At 47.2% G+C, this 18767-nt stretch overlaps 1 protein-coding gene across 2 annotated transcripts in view; it reads right to left on the bottom strand.

Moving 5' to 3' along the window:
• The window catches only part of LOC124721878 (serine/threonine-protein kinase Pak), a 134638-nt gene that overhangs the window by 96389 nt on the left and 19482 nt on the right, over nucleotides 1-18767 (bottom strand). For both annotated transcript variants that reach the window (XM_047247025.1, XM_047247024.1), the window contains exon 2: nucleotides 111-323. In XM_047247025.1, coding sequence (XP_047102981.1) covers nucleotides 111-292 — 182 coding nt within the window. In that variant the 5' untranslated portion in view covers nucleotides 293-323. The remainder of the gene's footprint in view (nucleotides 1-110; nucleotides 324-18767) is intronic.

The raw sequence follows: 18767 nt of genomic DNA, 5'->3' as shown, positions 1-18767 counted from the left end.
GTGAAGTAAGTTTCTAGCCTCAAACATATATTTTTAACACAAACAAACAAACAAAAAATTAGATTTTCTATGTGTGTATAAGCTTAATTTAGTAGCATCTCAACACTTACGTTATCTGTGCATTCAGAAGCCTAATCCAAGACTCTGGTAAACCCTCTAATTCTCCAGTATGCGCATTACGTGTCACATGATAATCATGCTTCACATTTGTTGGTAATCCTATCTGTGATGGCACTTGTTGAATGTCCTGACGTTTCTTTGAAGAAAAAAGTTTTGAGAAATTGAGGCTCATTTTTCAAAAAGAGATATTACTGGTAGTTCATCTGCAACAAAAATACAAAAAAAACTGTAATAACCATTATAAAACGTGATACTTCTGGCAAATATTTCATCAGACACATCTCCTGATCATAATACTTTTGCTGCTGCTGTCTCTGTATCGTTATTATTGTGGTGAAAGAAGAAGAAACTGCTTCTTTCAGACAGTTTGTATTGTGCACAGTTCAAAACAAAGAATAACAACAACAATATTAACTAATAACAAGCACAAAATTCTTTAATAACTAGAGGTATACAAACAACTATTGAGTTCTCTGTTCACAATTTCAATTATGACAGTACAAACTTTTATTAAGTCTTGCACTCCCAGTATTAGTAGCACAATGTCCAACAAATTTAATACATCTCCCTAGCTTCCTAATACTTAATAGTTTGTTTTGTTTTGTTTTAGGGTGCAAAAAACAACTGGGGTCATACGCACCCAAGTTAAAACTATAGAACACAAACACAGAGACAAGGGAAACGACTATGTCAGTCCCAATGGACAAAAGAGGAGACAGCTAAAACAGGCACGTAGGGAAAAAGAAAACCACACCATACAAAAATGGAGGTCCAAAACCAAAAATTAAATGGCCTTCACCATACTGCTTTGGCGGATAAAAAGCAAAACGTGGTTGACAGCCTGTGCGTCATTTGCTAAAACGGTTGATAAATCACATGGCAAACCCCAAGCTGAAATGTAAAAAAAAAAAAAAAAAAAAAAAAAAAAAAAAAAAAAGAAAGAAAGAAAGAAGAAGAAGAAGAAGAAGAAGAAGAAGAAAAGAAAAGAGAGAGAGAGCATGCCAGCAGGAAGTGGCAGACAGTTAAAATTTGGGTGCAATGCATACAACGCAGTGGGGCAGCGCCACTGAGCAAATGACGATGGCTAAAAAGGCAGTGTCCAATACACAGCAGAGTTACAATAATCTCCTCCCAGCGGCATGGCCGACAGGAGGTCGTCCAAGGTGCTGGGAGAGGCTTAATAAGCCAAAGCTTATTCCTGTGAAAGGAGGACCATTGGCGATGTCAAAGGGACACCACCTCCTGACAGACAGCAACGCAGAGATCATCGGAGGGAAACGAGGTACTCACAGGCTGAGGTACGAGGATTGCAGCCTTGGCAGCAGCATCAGCAGCCTCGTTTCCTGGCAGACAGACACGACCACAGACCCACAGAAACATGACATTGGCTCCACCAAGAGTGAGCAAGAGACAGTTTTCCTGGACCTGCTGCACTAAGGGATGAGCAGTGTACAGCACACAGAAACTTTACAGGACGCTGAGGGAGTCTGAGCAGAGGCCACAATTGGGAAGGCTGTGTCACCGGATGTATTCCGTGGCCTGATACAAGGCAAAAAGCTCGGCTGTAAATACTGAGGTGTGTGCCGGAAGCTGATATCGAAAGACACGGGGGCCAATGACGAAGGCACACCCGACCCCACAGTCAGTCCGAGAGCCATCAGTGTATACAAAGGTACTATCGCTAAGTTCCATAGGAAGGTCATGAAACTGAAGGCGATTGACCGAGGCTGGAGTAGTGTCCTTAGGAAGGAAGTCCAAGGTTAACATGGGCCACTTCATGAAGCCAAGACAGTGAAGGGTTCACACACACTGGGAAAGTTGCAGGTAGTGTGCAGTTAAGCCACCGTAACAAGTGGCAAAAGCCGACTCCAGGAGGTAACAGAGAAGAGGGACGAGCCCCATACTGACGATCAAAGAAATCATCAAAGAAGGAGGCATAGGAGGGGTGGCCATGTGCTTGGCAGACAAACGGCATGCATACCTGCTGAGGAGAAAGTCGCGGTGGTAGGAAAGTGGTAGTTCAGCAGCTTCAGCATACAGACTCTCAACCGGGCTAGTGTAAAAGGCACCCGTGGCCAAATGGATGCCATGATGATGGGTAGTGTTGAGACGCTGTAAAAGGGATGGCATGCAGATGCATAAACAAAGCACCCATAGTCGAGTTTCGAACAGACAAGGGACTGGTACAATCTGAGGAGGGTGGTTCGATCAGCACCCCAAGAAGTACCATTGAGGACACATAGGACATCGAGGAACTGCGTACAGTGGGCTGTCAGGTAAGAGACACGGGAGGACCAAGAGTGTTTCCTATCAAGCATGAGCCCCAGGAATTTCATAGTGTCAACGAACAGAAGGGCAACAGGCCCAAGATGTAGAGATGGTGGGAGAAACCATTTGCACCACCCGAAATTCAGACAGACAGTTTTGTCAGTGGAAACGCAAAAGCCATTGGCGATGCTCCAGGAGTGAAGACGATCAAGACAGTGCTGAAGGTGCCGCGCAGTGAGACAGATCCGTGGAGAACTGCAATAGATGGCAAAATCATCAACAAAAAGGGAGACAGTGAAGCCCAGCGGGAGACAGGCCATTATAGGGCTAACGGCAATAGTAAAGAGGATGACGTTCAGAATGGAACCCTGAGTCACACTATTTTCCTGAATAAAGGTGGCCAACAAGCAGAACCCACATGCACCTTGAAAATTCAGTCTCGTAAATCTGCCTGAAGAAAACAGGGCAGGCGCCCACGGGCCCCACGTGTAAAGAGTACGTAGGATACCAGTTCTCCAGAAGGTGTCTTAGGCCTTCTTCAAACCGAAAAACACGGCCACACTCTGAGATTCCCGCAGAAAACCATTCATGACATGGGTGAACAAAGTAATGAGATGGTCACCTGCAGAACGCTGCGCTCGAAATTCACACTGTGCATTCGTGAGGAAATGGCGAGACCTGAGCCACCAAACCAGCTGGGCATGAATAATACGTTCCATCACCTTGCAAACGCAGATGGTAAGAGAGATGAGGCAGCAACTAGAAGGAAGGTTTTTGTCCTTACCAGGCGTAGGTATGGGTATGATGATGGCTTCATGTTAGTATCCAGAAAATGTGCCCTCAGCCCAGATGCGGTTGTATGTGTTAAGCAGAAAGTCCTTGCCCGCAAGAGAGAGGTGCTGCAACATCTGATAGTGGGAAGAGTTCGAAACTTCCGCAAAATGGCAGCCCAAGGTGCTGGAGAAAGGTACAGGATCCACAATGACATCGGCGCCTACTGTCAGGCTGAAAACAGGGGACTGGATCTTGGTTCCAGAGAACAGTCGGAGGTTGGCCTACACGACAGAGGATAAGTGTGGAACTGTTAAAAGAGAGTCAATGAAATCCAACTAGCTCTTTTGCTATCCCGAAAAACTCTATGATACTTTGCACGCATCTGTTTATCATGAATGCAGTTTTCCAGTGTAGGGTGGCGGTTAAAAATGCGGAGAGCACGTCTCCATGCACGAATTGCGTCACGGCATGCTCAGCCCACCAAAGGACTGGGACACGACGTGGTAAAGAGGAAGTGTGAGGAATGGAATGTTCTGCAGCAGTAAGGATGACGTTTGTGAGATAGTCCACCTGGTCATTGGAACTGCGGAAATCTTGTTCTGCGAAGGTCAAAAGGGAGGAGTAAAGCTGCCAGTCAGCCTTAGTAAGCTGCCATTTGAGCATGCATGTGGATGCGGTACGAGTCAGCAGACGGAGAGCACACGGGAAATGGCAAGCTGGGCAGTGCAAAAGGATAGGTCGAAATGGGAATAGGTGTCTGAGGAGTCAGAAAGGATAGTGGGTGCTCCAGTGTTATAGCAGATGAGGTTTAAGGTTTAGTTGGTTAAGAAGGCCAGCCAAGAGGGCCCCTCTCTGGCAGGTCCTTGGAGAACCCCAAAGGAGATGATGCGCATTAAAGTCACCTAGTAGCAAAAATGGGGGAGATAGCTGCCCAATAAGATGAAGGAAGTTTTCCCTAGTGACATTGAAGGAAGGAGGTACATAAATGGTACAGAGGGAGAGGGTCAGGTAGGGAAGGAAAAGGCAAACGGCAACAGCTTGAAGACGGGTAGTCTGGGAGATGGGTTGACTATGAAAGTCATCCCATATGAGCAGCATGACAACCCCATGAGATGGGATGCTGACCTCAGGGGGAAGGTCAAAACGAATTGGTAAATAATGTGAAAGCTGAAAGCGGTCTTGAGAGCACACTTTCGTTTCCTGGAGGCAGAGTACAAGGGGATGCTGTGATGCTAGAAGCAGCCACAAATCCTCTTTGTGGGACCAAAGGCCGCAAATGTTCCATTGGAGGACAGTCATACGAAGGAATAGATGTAGGGGTGTCAACTCGGTGGCCGCCAAGGGACAGCCGGTGGAGAGTCACTACTACACGGCACAGAAACAGGAGGATCCTGCTCCCTGGGGTCCACAGAAGCATCGGCATGCTTGAACGTTCAGTCTGTGGAGCCCAACGCAGAAAAAGAATTGGTGGTGCGCACTGGCGAGACACAGGTCTGCTGGGCTAAGTGATCACGTGGCACTGTCGAGCAGGATCTTCGAGGTAGTTAAGGAGAAGACCGTTTGTCTTTAGCAGACTTCTTCGAGCCCTTCTGGTTAGAGGAAGTCTTGGGTGTTGTTTGGCTGGAGGGATGGAGGAAGTCTTCTTGGGAGTACTCCTTCTCTCCTCTCCTGCCTGCCGGTTGTGTAGTGGGTAACTTCGCCCCTTTAAGCAAAAGGTTGACGGTTTGTTGCACAGTGGGACTGGGTGATGGTGATGCTACCTCGACATTGGACGACTTCTTCACAAACTCGGAGCCAAATTTGAGGTTGCATGTCTCTGTGGCCATGTCCTCCACAAAGTGAGGGGGTAACAAGAACTGAACTATAGGTGCCAGACGAGAGAATACAGGTTTTGAGACTAGCCAGTAACTTGCGAGCTACTGGGTAAGGCACTTTTTTTTTTTTTTTACCCAAATCTCTTGAACAGCCCGCTCATCTAGATACATGGGACAATACCGGGAGCAGGCAGCACAGCCGCCATTGCACTTGATACAGCAGGGAAAAGGAGGCAGACATTCGCCCTCGTGTGCATCCCTGCCACAGATTACACATTTGGCTGGGTGTCGACAAGACGTTCTAGTGTGACTGAACCGATGACACTGGTAGCAGTGCATCGGATTCGGAATGTACGGCCGGACTGTGATGATTTCATAGCCTGCTTTAATCTTGGATGGCAGCACCACCCTATCAAAGGTGAGGAAAAGAGTGCGGGTGGGCACCAAAGAGGAATCAACCTTTTTCATTACACGATGGATGGCAATGACACCCCGATCAGAGAGGTAAGACTGTATTTCAGCCTCAGTTAGATCGTCAAGCACCCTGGTGTAAATTACACCGCAGGAAGAATTCACAGTTCTATGTGCCTCGACACGAACAGGGTAGTTGTGGAGAAGCGAGGCAACAAGTAGTAGTTGTGCTTGAGAATCAGAAGGCGTCTCCAAAAGTAAAGTGCCACTCCGTAAACGAGATCAGGATTTCACAGAGCCAGCAATGGCATCAACACCTATCTGAATAATAAATGGATTGACCGTCGCAAAGGACCAACCGTCTTCAGTACATGATACCACAAGGAACCACAGTGCAGTGGGAAGGGTCTTTGACTCAGTAACCTCATTACGTTTACATTTCGTCGATGTCATGGGCGAGGATGATTGACTCATCATGAGGAAATCCCCCATGATTGCCAGCGTCTCTGATGGCGTGCTCCTTCCAACTGGGGGCCCTTTCACAAGGGGGAGCACCCACCTTAGGTGATTGTTCACACTTCAGGTCACACCTCCCGAACACCTGACGGAGGGACCATTTGGCAATTTGGGAAGGTTACAGCTCAGACAATCACCCCTCACTGGGCCTGGCCTGTACCAGGGAATATGTGTGAACCCTACCTGTCAACCTGTGGCTGGGAATTGCATGTTACCCAGTCACCTTTTACGCATCAGACACGTGAGCCGGCCTTAAGGAACACACAGGGAGGGAGAAGAAAAAAAGAGGATCCAGAGGAATGAGAGGAGAAGGGAAACAAAGTAAGGAAAAGGGAGTCAAAAAGAAAGTTGAAACTGTTCGCAGGTCAGCGACAGAATGCAGAACATTCCCAATAATACCCCAGACATGTTCCCCAAGGGAGGGGAAAAAGAATGGCAAGAGGATAGACATACAGCACGGAAGGAAAATGGTGCTGCAAAGGCTGGGGCCCCATGGTAGCCAAGTACAAACCTGCCAAAGAGTGGCGAACCACCTGGGGTGATAATTAACAGTGTCATATATTCCTGTGGCTATCCTAACCAAACAAATTTAAATTTAAATCCTCTGTTCCAGCAGAAAAATCACAGATCACAGAGACATATGATACAGCCTCACGGTACTCAGAACCAAGTCATGGTGGGTATTGGTGTCAGGGCCATTCACATGACGGTAGCAGTTTATTTTATTTATTGCTTCAGGTTCTGTGGAATCATCTGAGCCAAAGATACTTCACAGACTGAATCACTACACACAAAATCCACAGACTGCTGATTAACAAACAAGAAATATGAGCTATTATATTCACATGAGCAATACAGTACTGTAAAAGACTCGTGCCAACTGTGATGAACTCCCATGCCAAATAAGACAGGCTTAGAAATGACATTTTGTTCTGCTGAGAGACTACTAAAAAATGGAACCTGCAGAATGGTACATACTTTGCTAAACAACAGGTAAGAAAGACTTATTCAGATGTAAAAACAGATTTCATGTTCAGTATTCACTAGGTGAAGGTAGGAGTTCTTTTTGAACAAGCCCATATTTCTTATGACAAACCACACAGACTGAAAATTCCAGTACGCTTCAACAACAGCCCACATGAAGTTTGAAAACATCATTTAAGGTGCAAGCATTGTGGCTAGCATCTTTCTTCTGTTGCCTCCTCAACACACACAGTTTGGTTGGTTGGTTTGGGGGGATTAAAGGGACCAGACTGCTACGGTCATCGGTCCCTTTGTCCAAGTACTAAAAAACACCCACAGAGAATAAAATATGAGTAACAGAATAGAGCACAGACGACACTGAACAAGAGAAACTGAGACAAAGACCAGACAAAACGAACTAAAAGCACACAGAGTGTGACGGTGGTTGGCCGACCATGGAAATAAAAAAGGAAAAGCCAACCACTTGAAACACATTAAAAAATCAGTTTAAAACCGGAGGCCAAAGGCCAGAATCAACACAAAACAAGAAGATAAAAACAGAAACACTCAGATTAAAGAATAAAAACCCCCTGCCCGAATAAAACGTAAAACTAAGTCAGCCATAGCCGAGTCATCAGTTAAAAGGGCAGGGAGCGAGTCAGGCAGTGCGAACGACTGCCTGAGCGCAGCTAAAAACGGACACTCCAATAAAACATGAACCACGGATAAAACGGAGCCGCAGCGACATAGAGGCGCGTCCTCACGGCGCAATAAGTGGCCGTGCGTAAGCCGAGTGTGCCCAATGCGCAGCCGGCAGAAGACAACAGACTCCTTGCGAGAGACCCGCAAGGAGGAGCGCCACACACCGGTAGCCCCCTTGATGGCCCGAAGTTTGTTGCGTGAAGGCAGGGCGCGCCATTCAGTGTCCCAAAGGTCCAGAATTTTGCGGCGTAGGAACGCTCGCAAATCTGTCTCCGGGAGGCCAACGTCCAGAGATGGTGCACTAGTCGCCTCTTTCGCCAGCCGGTCAACATTCTCGTTGCCGGGGATCCCAACATGGCCTGGGGTCCACACGAAGACCGCAGAGCGGCCGCAACGCGCAAGAGTATGCAGGGACTCATGGATAGCCATCACCAGACGGGAACGAGGAAAACACTGGTCGAGTGCTCGTAAACTGCTGAGGGAATCGCTACAGATAACGAAGGACTCACCTGAGCAGGAGCGGATATACTCGAGGGCTCGAAAGATGGCGACCAGCTCAGCAGTGTAAACGCTGCAGCCAGCCGGCAAGGAACGTTGTTCGGAATGGTCCCCTAGAGTGAGCGCATAACCGACTCGACCAGCAACCATCGAGCCGTCGGTGTAAACAATGCCAGAGCCCTGATACATGGCCAGGATGGAATAAAAGCGGCGGCGGAAGGCCTCTGGAGGGACCGAGTCCTTCGAGCCTTGTGCCAAGTCGAGCCGAAGGCAAGGGCGAGGAACACACCACGGGGGTGTACGCAGAGGCGTCTGGAAAGGAGGCGGAATAGGGAAAAACCCAAGCCCGCAGAGAAGCTCCTTGACGCGTATGGCGATCGGACAACCCGACCGGGGCCGACGTTCCGGCAGATGGACGACCGACGGCGGGAACAGGAGACGATAGTTAGGATGCCCGGGCGAGCTTAGAACATGGGCAGCATAAGCGGCTAGCAAACGTTGGCGTCGGAACCGCAGTGGAGGGACACCTGCCTCCACGAGTAAGCTGTCCACAGGGCTGGTGCGGAAAGCACCAGTGGCAAGGCGTATCCTGCTGTGGAGAATTGGGTCCAGCACCCGCAACGCAGACGGGGATGCTGAGCCATATGCCAGGCACCCATAATCCAGACGGGACTGGATTAACGCCTCGTAGAGCCGTAACAGGGTAGAGCGGTCGGCTCCCCAGCGGGTGTGGCTCAAACATCGCAGTGCATTGAGATGCCGCCAACACGTCTGTTTGAGCTGCCGGATATGAGGCAGCCAAGTCAACCGGGCATCGAAAACCACCCCCAAAAACCTGTGTGATTCCACCACCGAAAGAAGTTCGCCGTTAAGAGAAAGCTGCGGCTCCGGGTGGACAGTACGTCGCCGGCAGAAATGCATAACGCAGGTCTTGGCTGCCGAAAACTGAAACCCATGCGCTACAGCCCAAGACTGCGCCCTACGGATAGCGCCCTGTAGCTGACGTTCAACAGCTGCAATGCCGGGAGAGCTGTAATAAAGGCAGAAGTCGTCAGCATACAGGGAAGCGGAGACAGAGTTTCCCACGGCCGCAGCAAGACCGTTAATAGCTATTAAAAACAGACAGACACTTAAAACGGAACCCTGTGGCACACCGTTCTCCTGGACGTGGGAGGAACTATACGAGGCCGCGACTTGCACGCGGAAGGTACGACACGACAGAAAATTGCGGATAAAAATCGGCAGAGGACCCCGAAGACCCCATCCATGAAGCGTAGAAAGAATGTGATGACGCCACGTCGTATCGTACGCCTTCCGCATGTCGAAAAAGACAGCGACCAGGTGCTGACGGCGGGAAAAGGCAGTACGGATGGCCGACTCCAGGCTCACCAGATTGTCGGCGGCGGAGCGGCCTTTACGGAACCCACCCTGAGATGGAGCCAGAAGGCCCCGAGACTCCAGTACCCAATGCAAGCGCCGGCTCACCATCCGTTCAAGCAACTTGCAAAGAACGTTGGTGAGGCTAATGGGACGGTAGCTGTCCACCTCCAGAGGGTTCTTTCCAGGTTTCAAAACGGGGATGACAATGCCTTCCCGCCATTGCGACGGAAACACCCCCTCGACCCAAAGACGGTTGTAAAGATCGAGAAGGCGCCGCTGGCAGTCCACTGAAAGGTGTTTCAGCATCTGACAGTGGATGCCATCTGGCCCAGGAGCGGTATCAGGGCAAGCAGCGAGGGCACTGCGAAATTCCCACTCACTAAATGGAGCATTGTAAGATTCTGGGTGGTGGGTGCGAAACGAAAGGCTCCGACGTTCCATCCGCTCTTTAATGGAGCGGAAGGCCTGGGGGTAATTCGCAGAAGCGGAACTCATAGCAAAATGCTCTTCTAAGCGATTTGCAATGACGTCGGAGTCAGTACAAACTGCTCCATTCAGTGAGAGCGCAGGGACGCTGACAGGTGGCCGATAGCCATAGACGCGTCGAATCTTGGCCCAGACCTGCGAGGGAGCGACATGGAGGCCAATGGTGGACACATACCGCTCCCAGCACTCCTCCTTGCCTTGGCGGATAAGGAGGCGGGCCCGCGCACGCAGCCGTTTGAAGGCGATAAGGTGGTCGAGGGAGGGATGTCGCTTGTGACGCTGGAGCGCCCGCCGGCGATCTTTAATCGCTTCAGCGATCTCAGGCGACCACCAAGGCACAGCCTTCCGCCGAGGGGACCCACAGGAATGGGGAATGGCAGATTCGGCGGCAGTAACGATGCCGGTGGTGACCGATTGAACCACCGCATCAATGTCATCGGTAGAGAGAGGCTCAAAAGCGGCAGTGGAGGAGAACAAGTCCCAGTCAGCCTTATTCATAGCCCATCTGCTAGGGCGCCCAGAAGAGTGGCGCTGTGGCAGTGACAAAATGATCGGAAAATGGTCACTACCACACAGGTCGTCATGCACACTCCATTGGACAGACGGTAAGAGGCTATGGCTAAAGATTGAAAGGTCAATGGCAGAGTAGGTGCCATGCGCCACACTTAAGTGTGTGAAGGCACCATCATTTAACAGCGAGAGATCGAGCTGCGACAATAAATGCTCAACGATGGCGCCTCGACCTGTTGCCACTGACCCACCCCACAGAGGGTTATGAGCGTTGAAGTCGCCCAATAGCAAGAAAGGTGGCGGCAATTGGGCGACCAGTGCAGCCAGGACATGCTGCGAGACATCACCATCCGGTGGAATGTAAAGACTGCAGACGGTAACAGCCTGTGGCGTCCACACGCGTACAGCGACAGCCTCTAAAGGCGTCTGGAGAGGGACAGACTCGCTGTGCAGAGTGTGAAGGACACATATGCAGACGCCACCAGACACCCTTTCATAAGCTGCTCGGTTCTTATAACAACCCCGATAGCCACGGAGGGCGGGGGTTCGCATTGCTGGAAACCAAGTTTCCTGGAGAGCAATGCAGAAGAAAGGGTGAAGGCTGATAAGGTGGCGGAGCTCAGCTAGATGATGGAAGAAACCGCTGCAGTTCCACTGGAGGATGGTGTTGTCCATGGCTGGGAAAGGCGTGACGGGACTGGGAAGGCAGATTACGCCACTGGGTCACCTGCTGCCTCCGATGGAGCATCCGTGCAAATGCCATCCATTGCGTCCGCGGGACCGGCAAGAGCGAGGTCCTCAGCGGACGCCAGAATCTCCACCTCTTCCTCAGAGGCAGAGCTTGTAGGAAGCGGCGGGATCGGTGCCACCGCATTACCGTTGGCCTTGGGGACTTTCTTCTTTTTCTGCTTGTCACGCTGTGCCTTCGGCGCTTCAGGCTGCATGGGCTTCACTGGGTCAGTCTCAGGGACAGACGACGACCGCGAGGCCCGACGACCAGGGACTGCCGGTTGTTTCAACCACTTGCGGGCGTCCGCTTTTCCAATGGTCGGAACTTGCAAAGGGAGGTCCCCAAGGGATCCCTTCCTGGCGAGAGCAGCCGAAGAAGTCTTACGCTTCTCCGGCTGGGAAGGGGGAGCTGATGTCCCCGAAGGTTGGGAGGGTGTTGCTCCTGAAGAAGATGGAGCAGGAGCAACAGGGTGTGAAGTGCCCCCCACAAGCAAGGGGGCCGGTGGATGCTGACCGATCTTAGAGCCGATTCGTGATAACGGGAGAACCGTCGTTGCAGCAGCGGCGTAGGTTGACGGCATTGCCACAGGATGGAGCCTCTCATATTTCCGTCTAGCCTCGGGGTAGGTCAGCCGGTCCAAGGTCTTATATTCCATTATCTTCCGTTCTTTCTGCAATATCCTACAGTCCGGCGAGCAGGGGGAATGGTGTTCTCCGCAGTTAACACAGATAGGAGGTGGGGCACATGGAGTATCGGGATGCGAAGGACGTCCGCAATCCCGACACGTCATGCTGGAAGTACAGCGAGATGACATGTGCCCGAACTTCCAGCATTTAAAACACCGCATCGGAGGAGGGATATATGGTTTCACATCACAACGGTAAACCATCACCTTAACCTTTGCGGGTAAGACATCACCCTCAAAGGCCAAGATGAAGGCACCAGTGGCGACCTGATTATCCCTCGGACCCCGATGGACGCGCCGGACGAAGTGAACACCTCGTCGTTCGAGGTTGGCGCGTAATTCATCGTCGGACTGCAGAAGAAGATCCCGGTGGAATATAATACCCTGGACCATGTTCAGACTCTTATGCTCACGGAAACATCCCCCAACTTGTCACAATTGAGCAACCTCCGTGACTGGGCAGAGGATGCCGTTTTTATCAACACCGATCCAGACCGCATCTTGGACAAGCCCTCCACCTCACCGAACTTGTCCTCTAAATGCTCTACAAAGAACTGAGGCTTCACGGATAGAAAAGATTCCCCATCAGCTCTGGTACAGACAAGATATCTGGGCGAATACGTCTCAGTGTCACGCAATGCCTGTCGTTCCTCCCATGGTGTGGCGAGGGAGGGGAACGATTTGGGGTCATGAACGTTACCTTTAAAATGGGCTCTCGAACGCTTAGAGACTGCTGACGGCTGGCCGCCAGCGACAGATGATGTACCACGCTTCATTGCGGGTCATCCGCCCTGATGCCACCGACTCCGACCAAGGGCCCTCCCCACGGGCGCCACCCAGCCACAGCAAAGGCTACCTGGCAGGATGGCCATTGCCGGGAGTCCTGATGCCCCAGGGAGATGGGCATCTACTCCTTGGCATACGTGGGGAGTGAATGGCGCAGGCATCAGTAGAGCGATCCCTGTGTTGTCAGGGGGCTACAACCAAGAGGGTACATGGCGACCCCACCACAACGGACTGGCTACCGTGCTGGATCTTAGGTGCAAAAATGGCCAAGGTCGTCGTCACAGTTAAAAGAAACACTGCAGAGTGCAGCGTGGTAATCGCCCAAGAGATCGAAAACGAGCGGGACACCATTGCAACGACGAGAAAGACGGCTATAGGTCTAATTGCACGAAGGATACAGTGCACCATGTAAGGTGCCCTTCCCCAATTGGCTCGCTCTTCGGAATAATTTAGATAGATGGAGGTCAAACCCGAGAGGGGACCATCACATAAGGCCGAAATGTTTGAGACTCCTTTTAGTCGCCTCTTACGACAGGCAGGAATACCGCGGGCCTATTCTAACCCCCGAACCCGCAGGGGGGCACACACAGTTTAATTGTGTTCACTGTCACTATTTAAACTGTTAGAACACATTCATATTTCAATAGCTGCACTTGTATAATTAATGTCTAATACTTAAACAACACAAAAATTAGTGTTTTCCACACAAACACCACATGAAAGAGGACACTTTCACAATTCACACCGACTGAAATTATATGTTCAGATCTCACAGCGTATGGGGACGGAAATATACAGTAAATTAACAGGCAAAAAATACTCGGTAAGAACCCAGATTATCTAAATAATTCATTAATCTCCGTATTTCTTGGCAACATAAACCATAAAATGTTACATATCATATCATACTCAGACCATCTATGAGGAACACACTCAAAACATCACAACATACTTGGTTTTTTATTTAGGGTGCTCAACAGCATGGGCAAATCTTATTCAAAAAATGGTTTAAATGGCTCTGAGCACTATGAGACTTAACATCAGAGGTCATCAGTCCCCTAGAACTTAGAACTACTTAAACCTAATTAACCTACAGACATCACACACATCCATGCCCGAAGCAGGATTCAAATCTGCTACCATAGTGATCACGCAGTTCCAGACTGAAGCGCCTATAACCGCTCGGCCACACTGGCAAATCTTATTCAATGTCTTCAAGTGTAAGGATACAGACGAAAAAGGATGTGTCTTGTAGATTGTACAAAATGTCACAGAATTTTACTTTCTTTGGACCACTGCACATTAACCTACAAGTTTCATCTGTCTGTCAAAAGATTATTACATACACATTTCTTAACTGTCAGTTAATTTCTCCTCACGTATTCAATTTCATATGTTATAGCTACGATAATTTTCATTACATTGTGTATTCAAATTTAGTTCTCTTTCTTGTGGATATCTCACAACACATTTTACCAATCCATACAGCATTGGAGAATGAATATAAACCCTTACATGTTTTCTCCTTAATTCCAGACAGTATATGACAGTTGAATTACCTTCCTAAATGTGCCTTCCCCTCCCTTTTTGTGTTTTTGCTATATGCTTGGTTTCATCTTCCTCACTTGATTATTTTGTGCAATACTAGTTACAAAGCAGCTGACTGATTAGTTGTTCAATAATATGTCTCAAAATTTTGATATGTAATTTAGACTTTCACTTGTATCACTCCTAACATATTCTATCCAATGGAAATAGTTTAAGTGAAGTATGATTATACAATACTATAAAACAAAAATGGCACAAATGGAAACATTATATAGTATCATCCGATTTTGATGGGCACTAGTAAGAGAGCTGTCAATACCTCAAAGTGGTGTGTTTTGAACACAGTGAAGACTACATACTCGGTGAGAGAACGCTGAACCCATACAATCAGCATTTGCCTTGCGGAGAGAACATTTCATTCTTTCAAGAATTGTGTGTTACTAAACACCAATGACCTACCATAATGGCAACAACAAACACAATGCACATAATTAACTGAATAACTAAACCTTAGACAGGTCATTTTGTAGGGCTGTGTGAAATTAGATAGTCCTCCTGAAGCATTGTCAACACCATATACACGGTGATTTTGCTAAATGAGCACAAACGGCAGAAAACAATCTCCAAGGACACATGGATACAGTGCTAAAGGTGCATTCTGAGGTACCCATCTGAAGGTGAAGATAAACATCTTTGACAGTATAGGCATCAATGATTGAAACTACAAACGAGAACACACCAGGCAAGTGGGAATGTTCTGTCTGTCCTACTGTTTTAACTCAACACTCAAGACAGCTGTAATGTAAGGCATGACAGCTCACACTGGTACTGGAGAGCATCTGCTGTTGATGATTCAACTTTGGGGTGGGCATGTTTCCAAATGCCAATGGCCAGGCCACAGAATGACTGTACCGGGAAAAGTATCTCCACCAATGGCACCCGCACCATGAATTGTTTGCAAGAGGCTCATTTACAGGAGTGGAAGACAGGTGCACCTAGTACTTACACAGGCCTTGGAGAACCAAGTGCTGAACACTATAATACGACACCAGTATCAGCACAAGGCAGACAGTCAATCTGTACTGGGTAAGCTAGACAACTGTGTGGGACATTCTCCCCAACAACTGCCTCTATCCGTGTAACTTGCAACAAGTGCAGACCTTATTAACTATGGTCTTGCCTCCACATTACCTCTAGTTGATTTTGCGCGATTACGTGAATGCATGTTTGTCAGAATTTGGGAGAATGGGTGTGATTTTAACCAAGTTTGTGTTTCATGCGTTATAAAGTTTTACAAATTTTCACTGTGATCATCTGGGCCTATTATAGAAAGTGAACAAAATTTCTAAAATAGTCGCAGGTAAACTTGGTTAAAATCTGTAAAACTTGAGAAGCATAAAACACAAACTCAATTAAAATCACATTCACTCTCCCATGTTGATACATTCATTTACATGACCACACAAACATACAAGAGTAGGTCTCATGATGAAAAAGAAAACAGAGACTCAGGTAAGTTCCAATGAACAGCATAGCAAATGCTTTATAGTAGCCAAGACAGACACGAAGCCAACACCCACCCTCAGGAGAACTAGTTTATATGCCAGCTAGCTCTGCAGATGTAAGACAATGAAAGAGGGTATGATGAGATCAACAAAATTATTCATTTCACTAGGGGAGACATACATTTAATTGTGATGAGAGACTGTAATTTCATAGTAGGAAAAGGAAGAGAAAGAAAAATAGTAAAAAATGATAAACTCCCATTCTTTATAGTGTTTAACTACCATGTACGAAACAGCTTCAAACTTCTGAGCACATTACAAATTAGTTAGTATGTTGAGTATTTGATGTTCCACATGTAAGCAATGAAAAGTTTAGAAAGGTTTGAAATTATGTGCAAAGTTTGTTGGAAGTTGTTACATGCTGTCACTCTCCAATACTGGATGAACAAAGTCCTGGTATTTGCACACCGTTAGATAAGCTGGCTCAAGACAAACACACTGTTTGTAACTGTAATACTTGCCTTATTGTGTTAAACTTTTAACATATGATGATACCTCTTCATTAGTAGATTACTGCAGCATTTTAAATTCAGTCAACAATCACGCGAAATTTTGAACATCAAATTTTTGTTGCTTCTGGAAGCCGTTATGTAGGCAACTGCCAAATGGTAGTGAGTTCTAGCATAGCCACTTAGTATTATAGATTGACTGAGGAAAGGTATGAGAGGTGAAACTGTCTGGTTGAATTTTACACAGAGAAATAATTAATTGCTAACCACTTGATTTAAGAATCACCTAAAAAGGTTGTATGCATGGAAGAGACCTGGATACACCAGAATGTTCCCGATAGATTATACAATGAAACTCCGTGGCAGATTAACAAAACTGTGTACTGAACAGGGACTCAAACCTGGGACCTTTATCTCTCAGGAGCAAGTGCTCTAGTGACCAAGCTATCCACACTCAGTCAGTGTAGCAATTACCCATTAAAGGCAAAGGTCACAGGCTGAAGCCATGGTCTCGCACACAGCTTTAATCTACCAGGATGTTTCAAATAAATGCACACACTGTTGCAGAGTGAAAATTCATTCTGGAAGCAATCTCCAAGGCTGCAGCTAAGTCATTTCTCTGCAATACCTTTTGTTCTGTGACAGTTAGTCCCACAAGGCGTGCTGCAGAACTTCTGTGAAGTTTGGAGGGAAGAACGGAAGAAGAATTAAAGGTTAATGTCTTGCCAACAGTGACGCCATTACAGAAGGGAGTTTCAAAACAGCACTTACTCCAATGCAAGTGAAATTTTTCATTCTGAAGATTATGTAAACGTTCAGGGACATCATTGTTTCCATTTTATCCAGCATAAGGCCAGGTTGAAACATTATTGGTACTTCGCTTCTCTCTATTTTTCCAACATTCTTATTCTATAACTGTTTCATTCCAGTCCAGGTCCCTTCTTAAATCTGTCACTACTGAGTCACACTATGAGACTCTAGCTCTCCCTCTTGCCCTCACACTTAGCCTCCCTGATTCACTTTGGTATTCTTCCATCTTCTATTCTCTTTACATCCTGTTGTTCTCAGTTCTCTCATTCAGCTTTTCTACTACAATTTCATTCCTAATATCTTCATTTCTCATAGTCTCTCCCCATTTTCTGTTACATACTTCTTAAGAATTTCATTTCATTGGGTTGGATTCTACTCTTCTCGACACTGTCTAGGTCTCCTAGCGAATGCCAGTATGGCTGTAAGGTACATCTTGGACAGCACTTCCTTACACTTCATTGGCACCTTCCTTTAGGTTGTCCACATGAAAACTTCCTGGTTTCCAAAAGGAATTAAAAAGGGATATGACACACAGATACTTGCAATTTGTGGTATCATGTAAAACAGTTCACAAATTTCTGTATAGTTTTTTTCCTAAATTATTCATTTTGCTTGATAAGTTCTTAGCCACTAGAAATATAAACAGACAGTCACATTCTGGCAGAGAAACACACATCTGATGAAACAGTAAAGGGGATCACAGAGACCTCCCGAAGAAGCACATCAAAGCCAGTCTGCCGAACACTGTGAGAGCTACACACCACTCGCTCAACAGTATGCAAGGTGCTGCATAAGTGACGTCACTTGCACACTTGCAAAGTTCAAATTGCCAAAGTATTGATGCGAAATGACTTGCAACTTCGACACAGATTTGCTACTGAGATGTCAGACCAGATCACACACAGTCAAAATCCGAACTAGCTAGAAAAGTCATTTTCTCTAACTGAGCAACCTACCATACATGTGGGATGGTTGCTCGGCACAGCATTCACATATGAGGTTCGGAAAACCCCCCACAGTTCTTGAGAACATGTACGACAAAGCAAAAAGGTGAATGCGTAGCATGTGCTGATGAAAGACAGTATAGTTTCACCATTTTTCTTCAGTAAGCAAACAGGAACAAGGACTGTTTACTTGGACATGCTTGAGCAATTTGCTGTATCTGAACCAGCTTCTTCCCTTTCCACCACGTGATCTTAAAGTAGGATGGTGGACCACCTCACTGAAGTTAACATGTTTGTGACTTCCTTGACTGAACACTTCCACAGCAATGGATGGGATGTGATGAAACAACGAAGCAGCCATTAATTATCTCAGGATGTGACCACTCAAGATTTTTTCCTGTGGGGTTATGTGAAAACACTGCACATGCCTCCATTGTATGTGACCTTGGTGATCACAGAACTGTGAATGTAATAGCCTCCAACATCCTAGACATTCTTGTGTGCACACGGCTTGGGACAGAGCACAATTTAGACATTTTACAGGTTATGAAAGGAGCCCTTGTAGAAATTTATTAATTTTCCATGCAATATTTTTTGTTACTTCGACTGATGTCACAAACACCAAGTATCTATGTTCCATTTCTTTTTTTTAACTGCATATATTTTAAGACTCAGCTTTAAATGATGATTCTAAGAATATACTATAACCTCCTACTTGTCATTGACATAAGAATCATGAGGACAAGATTAGATTAATTACAGCACACACGGAGGCATTTAAACAGCCACTCCTGGGGTGCTCAATACG

The sequence above is a fragment of the Schistocerca piceifrons genome, chromosome X (assembly GCF_021461385.2).
Source record: "Schistocerca piceifrons isolate TAMUIC-IGC-003096 chromosome X, iqSchPice1.1, whole genome shotgun sequence".
Classification (NCBI taxonomy): Eukaryota; Metazoa; Arthropoda; class Insecta; order Orthoptera; family Acrididae; genus Schistocerca; species Schistocerca piceifrons.
This window is presented reverse-complemented; position numbering and strand designations above follow the sequence as displayed.